The sequence below is a fragment of the Mytilus edulis genome, chromosome 7 (assembly GCF_963676685.1).
Source record: "Mytilus edulis chromosome 7, xbMytEdul2.2, whole genome shotgun sequence".
Lineage (NCBI taxonomy): Eukaryota > Metazoa > Mollusca > Bivalvia > Mytilida > Mytilidae > Mytilus > Mytilus edulis.
This window is the reverse complement of record NC_092350.1, coordinates 63450583-63473262: the sequence shown is the minus strand read 5'-3', so window position 1 is coordinate 63473262 and position 22680 is coordinate 63450583. Positions and strand designations below refer to the sequence as shown.

Here is a 22680-nt window from a genome sequence, read left to right as displayed (position 1 = left end):
AAGAAACTAAAAAAGTAGAAAAAAATGGAGGGTCTGTATACTCGTTTTCGAGATATAAGCCATTTAAAATTTGGCGGGAAATAATTCTCTCTAGATTTTTCATATATTTAACATTGGCACCTTATCTGTTTCAAAAACTATGAAAAAATAACAAGAATTTTATAAAATTTTGAAATATGGCTTTTCAAACTTTATGTAATAAAATTATGAAAAGAAAAGTAGCGGTTAGTGGGCAAATTTTTTTAATGACAATACATGGATAAAACCAGAGGATTTCGAAAATCTGGCAAAAAATCAAAAAATTGAGGAGCAAACATCCTTAAGGTTGTGTGGACCATGTGGCCCGAAAACACAATTATTTCGCACTGTATTTCTTTTGGACAATAAACTTAAATAAAACAAAATCGCACCTGATCTATCTCAAAACGAGTTTTTCAGGGTAGTGTTTTACTGTTGGGGCAAATAATATCAAAAATATTGAACAGTCTTCCATTGTTAACCCAAAATATGAACGGTTTTATGTTAATGGGGTTTAAAATTCAAGAAATGAATTGGGCAAAGGAATAAAAAGAAAATGGCAAGTTATACACTGTTAACACTAGGGATTACATTGTGTGGCATTCAATATAATTAAAATATTGATTTCTGATTACGTTATACTACATATGAGATCTTACAACTATCCATATGAGGTTTCACTTTTGTGAACTTTTATTACGTAATATTTGACCCCAGAAAGTATTTATATTGACCAATCAAAACCGTCATAATGAAAACGACATCAGAATCTTTTAAAGATGGCGACGCAGGATAGAGGGCGATTTCGAAAACGCATTATCAGAGAATTTGCATCAGTACAAAGTTCTACGTCTAAATTGTGAGCAAACACAAAGCTTGCAAATATTTTGGGGCACAAATATTGTATGGTTATCATCACGGTCATGCTGCCAACGGGATATGAAAAGAGTTTACTTTACAGATCCTGCTTCCTGTTGTTGTCAGGACAGAAGTCTTATGTAGCTTAGTCTGCTCCTTTTGACTTTTGAATTAGATTTATGCCTGATTCATCTAGGGGAATTAGAAGCTTTCATATATCATTCAGTGGCGGATCCAGATTTTTTCTTTAAAAAAGGTGGTGGAACTGACTGACCTGAAACATGCTTCACTGATACCTATAATCAACACATTTTCCCACGAAAAGGAGAAAGGGGGGGGGGGGATACACCCATGTCATTCATAAAAGTAAAAATGTAGCCCTATATTTTTCAACAATGAAAACATGATAGGATCTTGTCTATTTTTAATCTAGTTTTGATCCATTTATCAAAATATAAATATTACACAAATAAATCAATCAGAAATGTACAGGACTTCATTTTGGTCGAGCCTTCGACTTAAGTCGAAAAAGCAAGAATAAGCAATTCTGTATTCCGTTGTCGGCATCAGCGGCGTTCACAAATATTCACTCTGTGGTTAAAGTTTTGAAATTTTAATAACTTTCTTAAACTATAATGGATTTCTACCAAACTTGGATAGAAGCTTGTTTATGATCATAAGATAGTATCCAGAAGTAAATTTTGTAAAAATAAAATTCCATGTTTTCCGTATTTTACTTAAAATGGACTTAGTTTTCTGCGGGGAATCATTACATCCAGTCTGTGGTAAAAGTTTTTAGAATTTTAATAACTTTCTTAAACTATCCTGGGTTTGTACCAAACTTGGACAGAAGCTTGTTTATGATCATAAGATAGTATCCAGAAGTAAATTTTGAAAAAAATAAATCCATTTTTTCCATATTTTACTTTTAAATGGACTTAGTTTTTCTTCCAGTTAACATTACATCGTGTACAGTCTTTACTTAAAGTTTTTTAAACATTTATTAGATTCATAAACTATCCTGTATTTTTACCAAACTTGGACAGAAAAGATTGTATCAAGAGGAATATATTTATTGATTTTTTCCCTCATTTTTGTTGAGCCTGCGATTTACAGCAAAAGTATACGAGACACTTGGTTCAGCGGAACCCTTACAATTTTTTGTGTACTGAAGCCCCTCCTCATACAATGTAAGGGGCGTTCCCTGATGACTTATATTTATTCGCTGAATTTATCCCTGATTGAACTAGGTATACTATAGGGGAATCCAGAACTTTTCATAAGGGGCCTGCTAACTGAACTATTAGGGGTGGGGCTCAAGTCATGCTTCAGTGATTCCCTATATTATCAACCAAATTTTTCTCATGAAAAAGGGGGCAGGCCCCCTGGATACGCCTATGAGGTACAGACACTAGGACAAATGCTACATTTGTAGTGTGTGGTCCATTAGTATCTTCGGTTGAAGTCCAAGTTTCAATACTCCAGTCTGTACCTACATGTATGCTCAAGTTGCCATTTAAAGGTAAATTCTTTTATTCAAAAGTAGAGTAAGGTTGACATTTATAACTTTAGGAAGGAAACAAGATGTTTCAGCCATGCAGCCAGTTGGGCCTTGGTCGTTTCCACCATGTACCACCTCTGCCATTTAATAAAAGGAGTTTCAGTCAAGCTAAAAGATTTTGTTGTATATACTTATTTATTACTATCTTCTATTGTCGACTTGCCCTACCAACTTGATTAATTGTTTAAACTATTTCAGTTCTTGATAATAATATTGTGTTTGATATTGATATTTGTATTTTTTGACCGATTTACTTTGTATAGCTTGTTTGAGATAGAAGGATTATGTTTCGTTTAAAACGGGAGGTTGGGCTAGCCCTTAAACCAAGTTAAACCCAACATTTTTTTTCTTAAAATGTCCAATACCAAGTCAGGAATATGACAGTTTTTATCTTTACTCTATGTGTTTTAGGGTTTGATTTTTTTGTAGATCATTGTTCCTGTTGTTCCGTTTTTTTTTCTTTTCTATTATGATTTATATGTTTCCCTCGTATTGGATTGTTTCCCGAATTTCCTTTTGCTTAAAATCGAATTAGGACTATCGAACAGTGGTAAACTACTAAAGCCTTTATTAAACACCACTTAATGTCAAATTTTCCTAGCTGTCCAATTCATATCAACAAATATAATATTAAACACACTTTAATATACAATTCTTTCTTCATCCACCCATCTAAATTACAAGCTGCTAATGAATTAAATTGTTTAAATACTAACAAAGATATCCCTTTTGTAAGAAGTATGACAGTATACCAAACTACTGTTTCTGATTTTGCTGCAGTAACATACGTCTATGTCTTTAATTTGATTGTATAATTTATTTGCCAAGAAGGTAACGTTTTATGTCTGTTATCTGAAGCATTGTATAAATGTAAGTACCAATTTTTTTATTTTTCTTTGACCCACAGTGTGAAAAGAAGTTTACATCTGGAAAAACCATTTAAAACAAATTATCTTACAATTAATTTCGGCGTTATATTTTTCTTTATTGTTTACTAAATTTAAGGATATTTTGAGCAACTATATTTTGTGACGTGTTCAAATAATGGTATTTTCCTAGATCAGAGGATCAAGTTTGATTAAAAAGTTCTAATGATGAAATATAGGGATTGCATTGAACTCCTGATGAGCCCTATTGTTGATAAGTTAGTAAAACGTCTACTTTTCAGTGTATATAAAGTGCGAATTCAGTCAGTTCATTTTCACTGTTGTATGCTAGTATGTTCGTTGTAGAATAAAGGATCATGGGAAAACTTTATTTGTTTGCGTTTTGAAATTACCAAAATAATTGATTTGAAACTAAATTGTAACTTATTTTCATTATGATGTGTCTTTTTAATGTAAAATAAATATATTAAAGTTCAAATATGTGTTATAAAAGCAACATAATATAGAATATAAATTATTAAAAGCGATCCATTTTCACTATAGATACGATGAATTATCACTGTATAGCATTCATTTCTGATGTAGAATTTTCGAAGATGTGAAGAATTTTTATTATAGATTAACGTGATAATTAGACTTATTAGATTGCTTTGATATTTATATCTATTTATAACTTGTATATGTCTATAAAAACTGGCTGGCCATTTATACGTTTTCCCACAGTATTGACAGGTGTGAACTGTATTGTCATGTTTCCCTGCTTTGTGATTCGCTAGGTCTTTTGAAGTTGCAAATTACTGATTACACAAATCAAACTGATACTTTTTGTTGTTTTCTTGGTGCATGTTGTTTCAAAATATGTTTGTTGAAAAATTACTTTCTTAAATTTATCATTTATGGGGCTTGTTGTTTAGGTGCTTGTTGACTTGGCCATCAAAGAGTTGTTTTTATACGACCGCAATTTTTTTTTCGGTTCGTATATTACTATGATGTCTTCATCGTCTGCGTCGTCCGGAGACACATTTGGTTTCCGGACAACTTCAATTTAAGTGTATGGATTTATATAAATTTTAAGGAAGGTTCAATACCACAAAAGGAAAGTTGGGATTATTTTGGGGATGATTGTTCCAACCGTTTACGAAAAAGGGACATAAAAGAAGCATTCTTTTTAGATTCAGGATAAAAAAATTTCTAAAGGAATTTCGATTGCTCTGAAATTGTACTACAGCGTTCAATACCATAAGTAGAAGGCTAGGATTCATTTTGGGGTTATGGTATAATCAGTTTAGGAATGAAGGAACAAAAAAGGACAAAAAACAATCATCTTAACTTTGTAGTTTCCGGACAATTACTTGTGAGTAAGATTTTGGATCTTTCTGGCATTGTGCCACAAGGAACAATATAACAAATAAAGGGAAGACTGGGGTTAAGTTCGGGGAAAATTGTCCCAAACATGCAGAAATAAGGGGCAAAAGAAATGGCAATTTTTTTTTCTCTAATTTCCAGACAATATCTTGTGTTTAAGTGTATGGATTATGGCTCATTACCACAAAGGAAAGACTGGGATTTGGTTTGATGGTTCTAATTTTTTAAAGGGGTTCATATCTCTTTTATTTTTTTTTAAATTTCAAATTTTTCAAAAGTTTCAAGAAGAAACCTTCAGTAACACAGTATTGCGCATACGATTTGTAAAATCTTCGACCACATATACCTTGTGTCCGAAACCTATATAACGTCATTTCACAATTAAAATTCAGATAGTATCAAGCTTTAATATTGTGTCCAAATTTGCCCTAACCTCTGCGGTCAGCGAAGCATTTTAAATGTTTTACTACAAAACGAGCGGATGTGATTAAAAGTTCCTGTTGCTTTCTTCATATGGTGAGCCAGGCCAGCATAGGCGTATCCAGGGGTGTCTGGAAAAATTTGGTTGATTATATATATATAGGGAATCACTAAAGCGTAACTGGATCCGCCACTGTCCAGTTCTGCTTTTGAAGTGTTTGGAACAATGAGTACACATCAGGCTTTCTCCATGCTATCAGTTTTCATGCTCATTGAAAAGTCTTCAAATTTTATTTCACACTGGTCACATTTGTGTAACTCATTAATTTGGATCTTCTTATGCCTGAGAAAACTAGCTATCCATTTTGTATTGAAAGGACAATACGTGCATTGGTATGAAGACCCCTCCTTTTTAACTTTAGTTCATCTTCACTTGCCTCCCGTATTGTAGAACCTCAAATGCTTCAATATTCATATTCTGAAGGAAAGATAGTTTTAGCTCGATTCTTTCTTGCATGTTCTTTTCTGTATAAAATGAAACGACAGGTGACATATAAATCATCCAGTCATCAAAGCGTGAAATACAAGTCCAGTTGTGTAGGGCAAACATTTTCTGTCAAAAATATAAACTGATAAAGTTGCATGGGTACATGATGTACGTGTTGTAGAGCACCCTTGATACTACCGCAGAGGTCGAACCCTGAAAAGTTTTGGGTAAGTATCGGACCCTTTAGACCTCAATGTGGACCATTTCGATAATTTGGCCCAAAATACCAAAATCCCAAAATTTAAAACACGGTGAGATTCAGCATGGCAAAGTAACCCAAATATTCAATTATTGTTAAAATTCAAAAGAATATATTTCTTGATAGTAAGGACCCCACAAACTTGTTAAATGGACCACAAAATTAATAAACACAATCATATATGGATTCAGCCTACCAAAGAACCTCAAGTTTTATTTTGAACCCTGTGAGCCAATTTAAAACCGGACCCAAAATCAAAAATTGTTCAAGAAGTGATTTATAAAAAAAATATTAGAAAATCATTGTTGGTTTTTATCCCTTTGTATCTCATTCTATTTCGATAGACATGATAGATGTACGTATTCAGTGATGAAGTGTCATTGCATTGGATAAATATAACTGCACTTTAAATAAAGATGCTGATGAATTATAAAAAAAGCTATGACATGCTTCTTCTGCTTTGTAAATAGACCCATACTCGAAATCCAATGATAAAAGGAGTAGGTCCTGTAAGGGCCGATTTTGGCCTCAAATTTCAGGTTCATCTAACGAAAGTTTTTGGATACTTTTTAAACACTTAAGTGTCTATTTCAATTAATTCGATTAGTTTATGTGAAAGATTTTAACTGATTTAGTCATTAAAAACGCTCTGATTCAAGCTTAAATATGAAAAATCTATCAAATATGCCAAAAAACGTCACTTTTCAGATGATTTTTGTCAAAAATGAAAGTGGCCGCATCCGTGTTCATCCTCAACCTTTATACATGTTTTGTATTATCATCAAATACAACTTACATTTTAATATTATGAATGAACACGAATGCGGCCACTTTCATTTTAGACGGAACCCGTCTATAAATTAACCAAAATGCTTAAATTTTGAAGATTTCAGTAATTTAGCATGACTTAATGATGCTAGTACGCGATATGTGTGCGTTGTATTGTCAAAAACAGCTCATATTTATATAGCAGAAGCATTTTCCTTTCCAAAATATAGCTTAAAGATTACATTTTCACAATTTTGTAAAACTGCTATATTTTGGGGCCAAAAAGGGCTCTTACTGAACCTACTCCTTTGTTTGCACATGCGTATAATGACTACTGCATCAAATTGGCATGCATTTTAAAATATATTTCTTTAATCTAAAACAGTTACACTTTCAACTCTTAAATGATCCACATGTTGTTATATTATGACTACAATGTTTTATATTTAAAATAAATATTATTTCTATTGAATTAAATGGATTGTTCAATAACACTTTCCATCTCAAAGTCAGTACTATCAAACCCTTTTCTTACTTTAATCATTGTTCGAGCAAGTCGACTGAATTAATAATTTATTGCATAAAAATGAATAAAATGCATACAGTGAAAATGCACAGCATATACAATACTAATGAATTGCTCTACAGTGAAAATGAAAGTAATGTATCATTATTCAACAGTAAACATGACTCGCATAAAGATAGCATCATAGTGGAATTCAATACAATATGGACAAACTGATTAACAAAAGCTATTCTACGTTATACAACATTAATAATTGTGTTGAAATGAATATTTTTCTTCAACTACATTTCACGTATGGATGGCTCTCGGCGCGATAAAAACCCGTTCCCATCTCTTACTTTGTCTAACTTGTATTATTTATTACTAAACATTTACATGACATGTGAACTATTTTTCTTCATTTTCTTCAAATATCATAATTTTTTCGTCTGTTTATTTACCATTCCACATCAGAAATGCATGACATATACAGTGAAAATGATATTTTAGGATCCGCACTTTACATACACTGTTTCTTAGGTCAATTAAAAATATTCCCAACTGATGTGTCAAAGTAATGCCGTTGCTGAACATCTGATTCTGTTTGTTTGTAAAGTGACTAGATTTAATTTTAAGATGGTGGAAACAACGTCAATGGAAAACAAATATCTAGACTTTTAACTAAACAGGTGTTCTCCTTTTGATTTTATACTCAAATCCTTTCGCACCATACATTAATTCTGGCAATGACAGAAAATGCATTATATACAATACAATACAATACAATATTTCTATTGTCAATCAAGGACACCCTAAAAGAGCAGTATAATTACAAACAATTTGTTACAATGATTATTATTAATTCTTAATGATATACAAATGACAAAATATAGAATAAAAAAAATAAACACAAAAGCAAAATTAATACCACAGATATTTTTATATGCATATATTGAACATGTAAAAATGTTATTAGCTGTTTATGGATACCATTAGTGCCATAAAATTTAAATTTGGTCTATGAATGATTCACTGGGTCAGCAAATTGGCATTATTTATATTTTTATCAACTTATCCCTCTCAGTCCAGAGACTGATTATTAAATTACATAGGTGTTTTAGAACTTCTAGATTCTCACAATCCATTAGCCATATAAACATATTTTCATCGTTACATTTCTTAAGATTAGGATAAGAAATACGAAGTTCTTTAATAAATGTCATTCTGTATGTTTCTAATTGTTTGCATCGTAGGAGAAAGTGGATCTCATCTTCCACCTCCTCCTCACAAAGTTTACAAATACGCTTATGAGCTGGGATATTTGTGTGCCTCCCCGTTTCAATTGAAAGTTGATGGTCCCCAATTTTAAGTTTTGTTAATGCCTGCCTTTATTTAGAGTTTAGCAGGTTTAAATAGGGTTCAAAACTGAAATTCGTTTTGAATAAACGAAATGTACGAAGTTTATTTTTTTGGTTATTAATACTTCTTACATCTTTAAAAATGTTAATTTTCCATTCTTTAATATCATGAATATATAATCCTTTTAGTTTTCCATGACTATTTTTTTAATACTATATTAACTCTTATGTAGTAAACAGTCGGGAGTGAGATCCAGAAGCTCCAAAACTTTAACAATATAACTATACCATGAAGTGTGACCTTTTTCATGTAGGCTTTTAGATAGTGCCAGAGCTTCGTTTAGTAAAATGTCTTCAGATTTTTCTAAAGTTATCTAATATTTAAGGATGCTTAATAAAATAGACAATTGTATTGGTAAATGTCCCACTTCTGCCATGACAGCATTATTTGTGCTCTTTCTGTTCACACCAAGTATATATTTACAACTTTTTACATTAAATTTTTCAAGTATAAAATTATTACATAGTTTATAAAAAGAAGATGAATCATTGAGTTTCGAGGGACTGCCAGTACCCCATATTTCTGATCCATACAGTAAAATTGTCTGAATTGTGTGGTCAAATATATGAACGAATGTTGAAGTTTTTGGAAGTGAGTCACTAAAAAAATTTCTTAGTTTAAAAAAGGCCTTTAACCCCTTTTTGTTAAGTTCAGATTTTGCCTCTGTAAATGCACCAGATGCTGAAAATACAACTCCCAAATATCTATAATGTTTAACATTTTCTAAAGTGATATTATTGATAATTAATTTTGAACTCAATAAACGACCAGATGTGTTAAATATCACACATTTATTTTTTTCATAGTTTATTTTCAGGTTCCACTGCAAGCATAAGATGACTACATTGAGTTGGATACTCCCCTGATGAGAATATAGTATTAAATAGTTTATTAAGTGGTTTCACCAAAACTGACTGGCCACATTTAAGCATCTCAGTTATTATTACATCAAAGCCTGCTGCTTTATTATTCTTCAACTCTTTTATAGCTTTATGTATTTCATTTTCAGATATGATGTAATCTAATTCATAACAAATTTTGTTTTTCACTAAATTTTCTAAAAGGATATCCATTTCTGTATTTGAGTATATCTCCTTGTTCAATTTCCTAAAATAATCATACCAATCAGTTTCGGATACATTACTTTCTTCATCAGTTTTAGATTTATTTTTTGATTTGAGCTGATCAATCAGTTTTCAGTATTCTTTTGGATTTGTATTGTACAAAGTGTCCAGTCTATTTATAATCTCTTGGCGGTATTTGTGAGACTTTAGTTTTCTAAGTTTCCTATATTGCTTAAATGTACTAAAATATAAAGATCTAACATTTGGGTCACTACCATATTTAAGAAAGGGCTCGAGTCTATTGTCAATATTTTTTTTAAGGTTAATCAATGACATATCATACCACTTAAAAGAGGAGTTACTTGGTTTAGCATTTCGGCATGCAGTTTTTTTTGTTCTTAGGGTTCCCCCTTTCTTTTTGAGACATTGATCAGCTGCATCATAGATAATTTTATTGAAATTGTTAACAATATTTTCAATTTTATTTTTCTCTATGGAAAAGTTATTAGATATTGAGTTTTCAAATTCTTTAACTAATGTTTTGACTGTATTGGATTCTAATGCCAGTTTAAATTTGGTTTCATAGTTATCATCCCATTTATATTTATTAGATAGACCAGTCAACTTTGGATTAACAACATGTAAAAAACAATTGACATTTATCATCAATGATATTTTACAATGATCAGACATTAGACCATCAAATGTATGTACCTTAAAAAAAGATATATATTATAACAATTGCTCAGAAACAATAAACTAGTCTATTACACTATTACCAACATACTGGTATGAGGTATACTGACCCAGTGAATCTCCAAAAATACGGCCATTTAAATGCGTAGACATAAATCGTTTAATTGTCTGCACCTTGATGTAACTATTTTATTCATACTTTGACGTTGACTAAGTTTATTATCAGGACAATATCCATCAAAGAGGGAAAGATGGGCCCCATTATCTTCTTTTATAAAATCAAAGCCTATACCAGTTCTTGCATTTAAATCTCCCTCAAGAATAATGTGTCCTTGTTCTGAAAAAAGAGATATTTCTTTTTCAAGAATATCAAAGTAATCTAGATCAAGAGACTTAGTATAAGTAAAATCTGAAGGGGGATTGTACATATAGCAGATAAATATATCTTTTTTGAGGCCAATAAACTCCTGCATAACTGTAACCAAATGTAATCATTTGTTTGATGTTTCAGGAATTTAATTCCTCTCTTTAAACATGATTTCACATATACTGAGATGCCCCCAAATCTTTTCCTAGACTTTTTAGATTTTGATCTCACTAAATGGATACTGTAGCTTTAAAATCTGGAATTTCTTATAAATTGTCTTCAGGCCCACTATGAGTTTCCATAAGACATATAATATCACTATTTTTAATATTTGTAATAAATTCTGGGTCGGTGAACTTATCATGCCCCTTGCAGGTATGTCCTTGAATGTTCCAGCTTGAAATTAATAAATTTTTCTTTTCCATAAGAAAGATGATTAATTTTCATAAGAGTATTGACAGATAAAAATGCTCCTAGAACCAATTAATACATTAAAGTAATCAGACAGTAAATCATACAACAAGAATAAAACATATGTACTATATATTGCAACTTCAACTTCTTCCTATTTGGTTTGTAAAAAGGAAAAGTAAAAATATAAAATATTAAGAGTTATCTTTCTTTGAATATTACAAGCACTTTATTCTAATAAACTAGAAGTTAATTTCAAATTGCTCTTTGATTTCAATAATAGACACAGTTATCAATTAACAAGAATGTATTTGGTCATATATACACACACACAAATAAATAAAGAGCAATGTAAATAAGTGTGTGTACTTATCTGCACATGTATTAAAAAACAAAAACAAAAAATTTAAATGCCAAGATGTTTTTATCGTTTTCTTGTTGTATTTTTTTTTATGACCAATTGGTGTAGGAAAGAAGCTGTAAAAAAATATAACAGCAGGGTAAGATGCATATTTGCTTGTTTTTTTTTATATTCAAAATCAGATTCTTTACAAGACTGAAAACTAATTGTCAGTCATATATGACATTCAAATAGACTTTTTAATTGAAGGTACAATGTATGATCATAGTTTGTTATATGTGAGACAAAATGCCAAGATGTATGTTAACATATAAAGTGGTCTTGTAATATTTGCTGTGCAGTATGAGCATGGTAAAACTGAAACAGAAAATAAATCATTTAAAATAACAAAATTGAGAATGGAAATGGGGAATATGTCAAGAGATAACTAACCAACTATAAAGCAGCCAAAGGCCACCAGTAGGTCTTCAACGCCGCGAGAGAATCCCGCACTCGGAGGTGGTCCTCAGCTGGCCCCTAAATAAAAGTGTGTACTAGTTCAGTGAAAATGGACGTAACACTAAACTCCAAACCACGTAAATGAACACTATCCAATGTATAATAAAGAATCAAATAGCAATACGCACAGTAAAATTCAAAAATGAAAAGGAGTCCGAGTCCGATGTCAAAATAGGTATCAAAAGAACCTAAACAAAATGACAATGATACATAAATTGACAAAGGACTCTAGCCAACAACATTTTTTTTTATCAAAAATGTTTTTATTTCCGATACAAAGAATCAATATTAATATCGGAATATGCAATACTTAATAACCTGATAACAATATCGTAAATATATCCCTTCCGAACAAGTCTGCTAAAAGGTTGGGTTTATCTTTTGAGATGAATGCCAACATTTTGTGCTTTTTTAAAAAAATTACCAAAAATTATTGGATGTAAAATACCTGAACTTATATAAGATGTCTGCATGTTGATTTATGTTTACGAATGATGTCCATGTACCGATGACAAAATTCAGTAAATGTTTTGACTAGTTGGTGATTTAACCTAGTGTAAATTTGTGTCCGTAATAGAGAGATTTCTTTCGCTGAAATCAAATACGTTGTTTATTTAGTTGCTCTGGTGTTGTCATGATCGTATGTTGCTGGTTCTATTTTCGTAGCTAATTTTGAGAAAAAGCTAAAATCCAATTTGTCAAGTCTCATTTTGCTTTCCTTTTTTATATTATTGAGTGATTTTGCTTTTGGGTTATTATATTTTTGTTTGTGTTTTCATAACTGAATAGTGTTTTAAAGTCTCAGTGATTTATGCCGAGTTATGCACGTATATTGAAGCACATATTTGCCTGGTCTACAGTTTTATCTGTCATTTTTTTTCTAACAAAACTTTCCATGGAATTATTTTTTCTCAAGTTTTTGTTCAGATTACGCATGCAATAAGTGTCTCGACTGATACATTCAAAATAAGTTGATAACATAGTATTTTGATTTTAAAGAATGTATACAAATTTGATTTTAATAATGAATTAATGTATTATGTAAAATATTGTTAGATTATAAGCCTGTTACCTTTAACTATTAGCATGTCGTTATGTTCTATTGTTTAATTGTGTATTTCTCTGTCCTGAATGCTTTTTAATTTATTTGTATTGTAGTCCCGTCAAGTAATGTTGTCATTTTAGTGTTCTATTTAACATTGCCATAAAAGTGGGAGCTTTAGCTAGCCACAAAACCAGATTCAACCAACCATTTTTTTCTTAAAATGTCCTGTACCAAGTCAGAAAAATGGCAATAGTTATCTTATAATTTGTTGCTGTGTGTGTTGCATTGTAGTTTTGTTTTTTGTTGCTCTTTAGTGTTTCTATTGTACTGTTGTTTTACTGTTATATTTGATGTGTTTCTCTCAGTTTTAGTTTGTAAACTGGATTTGTTTTCTCTCAATCGATTTATGACTTTCAGCATTATACTACTGTTGCCTTTATTATATTCATAATTACATTATAATATTTGAATAGACAATCTAACAACAAAACTTAGCATGTAACCGTTCTATTACATTATAGTATTTGAATAGACAATCTAACAACAAGACTAATCATGTAACCGTTCTATTACAAAGTGATATACATTATTTCGTTGTCAAATTTATTTTATTGATATAATTCAATAATTTAATTTTGGATGTAACGCGTCTTCTGATTGGGTGACGTTATTTTGTTATGAACCCATAGACATATTTTAGTCATGTGACCGTGACGTCATCAACGTTTTTTCATGGTTTTCTATGGTTTAAAATGGAATTTAGAATTATAAGAAATGACTGTAATATTTTTTCTGTCTATTCAAAATAACATAAAAAATGTTACAATACAACAATACAAGTGCCGTTACCTAGCTTTTTTTCGGCTTACGCTGTCTATTTTCTTCTTGTTAAAATCTGTTTAAAACCAGCATTGTGTATTTATAGTATAAAAAAAGGTAAGTTTGTTTGAATATTACAGCACATACGCGAAGTTGTTTAAAGTTTAAAATTTTAAGCAATTCATAAAAGATTTTTTTTTAAAACGCTATTATACTTACTTGTCTGTTGGTACGATAATATAAATCCTTGTTTTTGATACGCATCGTCGCTATGGAAATCGACTGTTATGGACGTCCCATTCGAGACATATGTTATCTCCGACCAATATTTTTCCTCACATAACTTTAGACTATATCCCTCTAACAAGGAGTAAAACAATGCATCAAATATCAGGAAATTGGTTTTAATCTGACATTATAAATACAAATGACTCGAGGAATTGGAATATGGATATATATACTATAAGCAATGCCTCACATTTTGTAATGGTAATTTAGAAGAAGTAAAATCGTTTAGAAATACTGATTAGTAGAACAAGTTATAAACGCTGAAATTTAAAAAAAAATTGTTGTTCACCTAATTGTGTCAATAGAACAGACTATAAACACCTGTCATGTAAGTTGGATATTAAGCTAACTATAAAACCAGGTTTAATCCCACAAAATAAATGCATTTATATGTGATCCTTACGTAGAAACTGCTCCAACAAAGTTATTAGCAGGACAGACTAAAAATGATACGCCGTAAATGTAACGGACACCATCATGGATTGGTTGATTCATACGATGTGTCTTTGTCCAAACTAACTAAGGACAGTTTTACCACGTGTAAGATTGTGTTTTGTCATTACGTCATCTGATCTTTTAATTACCGAACGTGAATTATTCCCTATTGTGACTGTTTTGCTGAGTGTAAATTCGCATTGCTATAAGACGTGTCACGGTTCTTTTATATCCCAAATTCATGTATTTAATAGATATAGGAAGATGTGGTATGAGTGACAATGAGACAACTCTCCATCCAAATAAAAATGTATAAACGTAAACCATTATAGGTCAAGATACGACCTTCAACACTTGGCTCACACCGAACAACAAGCTATGAAAGGGCCTTACAATTACTAATGTAAAACCATTCAAACTGGAAAACCAACGGTCTAATCTATATAAAAAACGAGAAACGAGAACCACGTATAAATTACAAAACCAAACGACAACTACTTTACATTAGATTTCTGACTTAGGACAGTACAAACATTTGCCACGGGGATAAACGTTTTAATGGTACCAAACCTTCTAGTTTTAATGTTATATGTGTTATTCTCAACGGATTTTGTCAAAAGGAGGGACGAAAGATACCAAAGGGACAGTCAAACTTATAAATCTAAAACAAACTGACAACGCCATGGCTAAAAATGAAAAAGACAAACAGAAAAACAATAGTACACATGACACAACATAGAAAACTAAAGAATAAACAACACGAACCCCACCAAAAACTAGGGGTGATCTCAGGTGCTCCGGAAGGGTAAGCAGATCCTGCTCCACATGTGGCACCCGTCGTGTTGCTTATGTGATTACAAATCCGGTTAATAGTCTAATTCGGTAGGTCACATTCATGAAAGGGAAGAGGATTGTAGTTACGACATAAGAAACATATCCGATATCAATTGTGAAACGGTTATTCCATAACGGTCAACCAACTCGTGATGGCGTCCGTAAAATTTACGAAGGGATGATTTCAACTTCACCATTTGGAACTCTTGGTTTAATAGCTTCCTTGTGAGCAGTAACCTTTATTCAAGAAAATCATGATAGGAAATGCAAGCACGGCAATATCGTATCAATTGGGAGATATATACACCGTATGCATGTGCTGCTGGAATGTTGCTACTTAGAAATGGAAAGTTCACAATTGGAAAGCTGAAATCATCTCTTTTGTCGTAAAGTTTTGTTTTCAAACGACCCTCATTGTCAATTTTTAGATGTAAGTCAAGATATGAAGCCGACATAACTGTATCTGTAGTATCCTTTATCTCCAATTCGATGGGATAGCTGCGTTCCATATAGTCACCAAACTTTGAATTATTTAGTGAAAGAACGTCATCTATATAGCGGAAAGTAGAGTTAAAGGATATTGCTAACTTCTTATCTTTCTTCCTAATAAGTTCCTGCATGAAGTCAGCTTCATAATAATAAAGAAACAAGTCGGCAAGTAGAAGGGCACAGTTTGTTCCCATTGGGATGCCGACAGTCTGTTGAAAAACACGTCCTCCGAACGTTACAAATATGTTGTCAATCAAGAAATCAAGCATCTTTATAATATCGGTTTCAGAGAATTTTTTGTTTGAATCAGAGTGATTCTTTACAAAGTATGATTTATCCCTACCTAAGACAAGATACTTGTATCTACGTTGGCCATTCTTTTTTATGAAGCAATGTAATACCAACTCTTTCAATTTGTCTTTTAATTTGGAATGTGGAATACTTGTGTAAAGAGTAGAAAAGTCAAATGTTTTAATACTGTTACAAGATGAACGAGAGTTAGATTGTATGTACTATAAAAGATCTTTGGAATTTTTAAGTATCCACATCTGATTCACGCCACCTCTAGAATAGGCAGTTTCACAATAACTTTGAAGCCCGTCTTTGATTGGTGATAAAATAGATGTTAATAATTTAGAAAGAGGTTTCGTGGAGCACTTGGAACACCTAGCAATATACCGTTGTTTGTAAGGAAACTTATGTAGTTTAGGTACCCAATACAGTGATGGAAGATCCAGTTCTTCATCTTTGGTTGAAATACCAAAGGAACAAAGAACAGAACTATGATTATCCAGGATTTCCTCTTTGTTAAGTGTCGTGCGGGTATATGTTGAGTTTCCAAGTGAATTGTCTATACCTAATTCGTTTATCAAGCAATTAGTGTAGTGACTTTTACAGACAAAAACGATGTTATTTGGGGCTTTGTCTGCGGGGACAACAACATATTTATCATGGAGGTCGGATAAGTGTTTAGCAACATTTGGGTCTTTAAAGATTGACGTAGCATGGGCATTGATGGACCCATTCAGTTTCTTAATTCTGATTTGTATTAACGACCTCACTGCCTTAATCCATTCGGATAGAGTGTCTACGTCTTCCTTTTCACGTTTAGCCCATTGCCTGGCATAATCCTCGACTGAGTTCATCAAAATTTTAAAGTTGTATTTCCAATTGATGGATTTAGGCTCACGATATTTCGGACCTTTCGATAACACATTTCGTAGAGAAGTGTTATTAACAATGTTAAGGTCACCGGTAATAACGTGGCCAGCAGGATTATATGTGAATTGGGAACTAGCACAAGTGCAATCAGGAGGTTTAGACTTGAAGTCGTCAATATCGAGATTCTGCAAAACGCGTTTGTAATTGAAAATTTTAGTTGCAATAGGTTTGGTATAGGTATAAGAAATTATTGGTACAGACTGGTATTTGAAATAAGGAGGTATTTTCGATTGAACTAATTTATGATGAAGGATATTGCCTAGGTTGACGCCATCGAGACCTTTGTTGGCAAAGGAAAGATTTAGAAAAGATCTTTTCTCTTTTTCATCTTTTCAAATGCGAACTGGCTTGAAAAGTCTGTGACTTGCAATATCCGAAATTATAGCTTGAAGTTTGTATTGGTTTGAATGAGGGTTTGTAACAGTGGATTCCGAACATAAATTGAACAGAGAATGAAATTTTGAAAGGGGTAATGAATAAAGTTTCGTGCGAATGTGATGAATGCCTAACGGCTTTTGTGTGAATGACAGCAAGTCATTAATAGAGACATCATGCAGAGAAGGTGATGTATAATGACGATGACCATGACTGCGTCAACTTTCTTAACATTTGTAGTTTGTAGTAAAAAAATAATCTGTTATATTCGTGTGTTATGTTAAAGATTAGTAATCATCCCCTTCATTATATTTTAGTTGTGTATTTGTATGTGCTGGTTTAGATTGTTTTATGTAATGTATCCGTTTTTATTCTGTGGTTAGTCACCACTTCTGTTTAATCATGTATATCTATTATATACTCAATCTATAAAATTTACTACTTGCAAAAGTATGAATTATTCTAAATAATAAGGATGTTCTTATCCCTGGCAGAAACCCTAGAAGTATTGGGCACAAACGTTTCGTAATTTTTGGTCCTCAGCGCTAATCAACTTTGTGCTTGTTTTGGCTTTCGAACTTTTTTCATCTGAACGTCAGTGGTTAGTCTTGTGTGAACGAAACGCACGTCTGGCGCATTAAATTTTAAACCTGGTACCTTTTGTTAGCTTTTATTCGTGTGTTTCTCTGTCCTATATGTTCTGCAATTTATTTGTATTCTAGTCTTGTCATGTTATGTTGTCATGTTAATGTTATATTTAACATTGCCATGGAATTCGAAGCGGGATGTTTGGCATGCCACACAACCAGGTTCAACTCACCATTGTTTTTCTTTAAATGTCCTGTACCAAGTCAGAATAGCGGTATACTACTGTGGCTTTTATCTATATTAACTGATTCAAAAATATGACAGTGCATTTCTATTGCCGTTGGTTTATCGTCGTGCGTTTGATTTTGTTAGTTTTTATGGACTCATTTCTTATCTACATTAGATTAATTTTGTATGCAGAAATTATACGTCACTTATAAAACCGCAGTCAAATGAACCATAACACTTTCAAAACTATTAAAAAAAAATGACACTTTTCTGATTGTAAAGATATGTGCAATTTGAAATGATGCTGTTAAGACTTGTCAATTAAAATCCAAGAATTCAGAAAAACACACACTGATAAAACATATTGTGATGATGATGATGACGGTGACGGTAAATGAAATGGTGATAATGACATAGACGATGACGGTAATTGTGATGATGACGATAATGACGATGACGCGTACGGTGACATTGATGGAAATGGTGATAATGACATTGACGGTGACGGTCATGGTGATGAAGACGATGATGACGATGACGGTGACGGTAATGGAAATGATGATAATGAAATTGTCGATGTCGGTAATGGTGATGAGGACGATGATGACGATGAAAGTTACGGTGATGGAAATGGTGATAATTACGATGACGGTGACGGTGATTGTGATGATGAACGTGGTGTTTATCACGTAAGAAAGTAAAAGTAAATAGCTAACCATCTGCAACTTTAAGGTAATCATACTGGCAGGATCCGTCCACTTCAATGTCCATGAACAAAAGGTTTAACATAACTCTTCCTAATGTAGTCTGTATTATCCATTGGCAGTCTCTATCGCTGAATATAAGAAGAATTGGTAAATTAAGAGTATATATATATGTTTAGGTCAAAATATCACCATCGTTAAATCATAATTAATATTAATTAATTTAGAAGACTGCTATGTTTTAATGTCAAAGTATTCATGATTCCTATGCTCTATATATTGATAAATTAATTCCTTTAATACTACATATAAATTGAATGTTTTTGAACATCATAATAATAGAGGAAACGTTTGGTAACAACACACGCTAAAAGTACATTAACCACACAAAGCCTGTAAACACTGAGGATGCTGCATTTTTAGACAATCCCATTATATTAATACACGCCTACATATTGAGTGACCAGTGATAATGAAACCTTTATTAACCTAAACATTTATAATAGGTAGTGGTGATGGCAGATCTCTGCACAATTTCTCTTGCTACTTTTTGTAGGGTGGCATCCAGTGGTCTAATAAAAAAAAACCGTTAACCCCCCTGTTTGATTACACAAACAAATAGTTGTTAAAGGTGTACTATAAATCGAAGATATTATGTTTATATTATTTGTATAAGAAGTATCTTTATCTTTGTCAATACATTGACGAACATTTGTGATAACAAATTCGGTAAAAAGTCTAACTCGTAAGGTCACATCCATGAAAGGGAAGGTGATTGTATTTACGACGTAAGGAACATATCCGATATCATTTGTGAAACGGTTATTCCATAACGGTCAACCAACTCGTATGCAGGTGCTGCTGGAATGTTGCTATTTAGAAATGGAAAGTTCACAATTGGAAAGCTGAAATCATATCTTTTGTCGTAAAATTTTGTTTTCAACCGACCCTCATTGTCAATTTCTAGATGTAAGTCAAGATATGAGTAATTGTGGGAATTAAAATCGATACACTAACCTACTGGGTTTTGAAACACTACTTTACTTTCATATTAAGGTTCCAAGTCACTGTCTATGGGTCAACTAAATATAGCGGACAATCAATGCTATTGAAAAAAAAAAGTTTGTGTCACAAGGGATTATTATAGTACTAAGTAGACCAAAAAAGGTCAGTGTCATACCTCCAACTGAATGATACAATCAAAAAGTCATTTGAGTATTATAAAATTAAGTGTAAAGCATGACGATCAATTATACTGTACAGGGCAGGATTCTGACATGGTACTCGGACAATTCTTGTCACAAGGGGCCATTACGTATATTGCAATATGTCACCATGATACAAACCTATATATTAAATTGTCAATTTAAAAAATGAGATGAAAGTATCAGGATGAAATACTGAGAACGACGACACCATCTATTCAGTATGGAAGCCTTTGGTATAGTAGTATCAAATAATTTGCATATGCAAGGTGTCTTTGTGGTGTGGAAGTAAAACAAAATAAGTAAGTAAGGGGAGGATTGAGCGAACACACAAATGTTTAACCCGCCATATTATGTATGTGTCTACCTCAAGGCAAGAGCTTATATTGCAGTGCTTGTCGTTGGTTCACGTCTTTCATGGGTGTTTATCTGAAATGGTTTTGCTATAAATTAGGTTTTTATATCGAAAATAGCATAGCAAATATTCCTACCTAGGCTCGTCTTAGTTTGTAGCCTTTTTTATATTTTGTCTATAAGTTTTTGGATAGCGTGTTACGGGTGAATGTAACCACGTGTGTAGGAAACCTATCATTCGTTCAATGGAATATGAAATTACGATTGGTCATATGAAAGTAATGGTCATTTAAAATCTAGAAGTTGCAAGACTAATAGTATATGATTTTAGAAATCATAGATAAGTTAATCTTATTATTTCGTCCGTTTCTATAAAAAGCTGTATACTCCATTTCTAATGTATAATATTATCTTACCTCCTATACATTTCCAGGAATCTGATAGGTTAAAAGCGACGTCGTGAAGACCGTGTATATTCAATATTAGGTTAGCAGGGAGACGGGGATTATTTCAATACACGGTTAGTAGTGGATTTATGACTTAGACACTGTTTGATTATTTAAAAGTATTGAAAGTTCTGTTTAATATTGTTATATCAAGGTTGTTGATAATAGATATGCATCGTTTACATTATTTTTTTTTAGTGCAGACAAATTGAAGAAGGTTCTTAAAATTGAACGCTTGAACACTTTAATACAGAAATAAGAAGATGTGTTATGATAGCAAATAAGACAACTTTTGTCTAAATTTAACAAATAAAGATAGTAGGTAAGATAAATTCATTACATAGTGTACTAGTGACCTAATATGATATATACAGGGTAATCACGCCATATGGAATTTACTTACTCTGTATATATCATATTAGGTCACCGATCATGCTACCAGCTCCTGTCTACTCTGTTATGCTTTAATTCCATGCAGGTATTCATTTGAATACGTAATATTCATGAAGAAAAAAGAAAAAGATATATATTGTCAATGTTATTATTTACATAGTGTGCTAGAGACCTTATACGAAACATATGTAGTCAGTTATTTCCATATGAGGTGAAAACGAAGCTCAAATCCTCCTATTGAATTAACTGTAATTAGTAATGTCTAGTATGTTTCGTGTCGTGTATATATATTGCAACTTACGTGGTATACAATTCAGGGAAGTAAGGGGAAGAAATATATTGTGGATTGCTGGTTGCAGTGAGATTGACCGATGAGCCACATGCTGATCCTGCTGCAAAGAGATAACAATGAATGATGAGATAATTCAGATTACAATGAATTGAAAAATGAAAGAGTGTTATAAATAAAAAAGTCTGTTGATATGTTGATTGCATGCTTCAAGTATAAACCTGAAAGGATTTAATTATTCAAAGTATTTTTTTAATGCATTGTCTAGACAACTGGTAAATGAACTAATCAGGGTTTTTTTAATTTATGCTCAGAAATCAATTATCGTGATGCAGCAAAATTTAGCATATTTTATTTTAACATAAGAATATCAAGAAATTAACTATGCTTACCAAAATCATGACCACTTATTATTTTCATGTCAAATCCTTTTTCAGTAGATGCAGATATACCGTCTGATACAAATTCAATATATGCCGATTCCTCTGTTGTTACCTTGAATCCACTCATGTCAACGTTTCCATTATCTGAACAATGTTTCAATATCAAATTATTAGCGGAACTGTTCTGACCTTAAATGACAAACAGTTTGCATATGTGAATGTGTAAAGCGAAAGATATTAATTGTGTAAATCGTATTGATTTTCTCTATTGGTTTATCAACTTGTCTTCGGTAAACGAAAAACATTGAGCATGAGTAATAATTTTAATTTTTTTTTAATACTAATGCAGTTAATTATTGTGTTTTTTAATATATCACTCCATCATTTTTTGCGGTTCTTTATTAAACATTTAGTAACCTATTAAAATCTTTAGTTTGGATGAGAATGTGGTCAAGTAATTCAAACGTTTGTATGGTTTTACACTTGTCACTTTTTGGAGGTCCATTATAGTTTGCTCTTCGGTGAGTGCAAAGGCGCCGTGATGAAGGCCGTATTTTGACCTATAATGATTTTTCTTTTACAAATTGTGACTTGAATGGAGAGTTGTCTCGTTGGCACTCATACCACATCTTCTTATATC

The 22680-nt window shown here is 32.1% G+C and overlaps 1 protein-coding gene across 1 annotated transcript; it reads right to left on the bottom strand.

Annotated features, from left to right (window-relative positions):
- Window positions 1-8658: 8658 nt before the first annotated feature.
- LOC139481973 (embryonic protein UVS.2-like) lies at window positions 8659-22220 on the bottom strand. The gene is made up of 5 exons (XM_071265546.1): window positions 22050-22220; window positions 21670-21760; window positions 18983-19101; window positions 14028-14168; window positions 8659-11803 (listed from the first exon to the last, which is right to left on the bottom strand). Exons 1-5 carry the CDS (start codon window positions 22165-22167, stop codon window positions 11709-11711), a joined length of 564 nt encoding a protein of 187 aa, XP_071121647.1. The 5' UTR covers window positions 22168-22220; the 3' UTR covers window positions 8659-11708.
- Window positions 22221-22680: the final 460 nt, after the last annotated feature.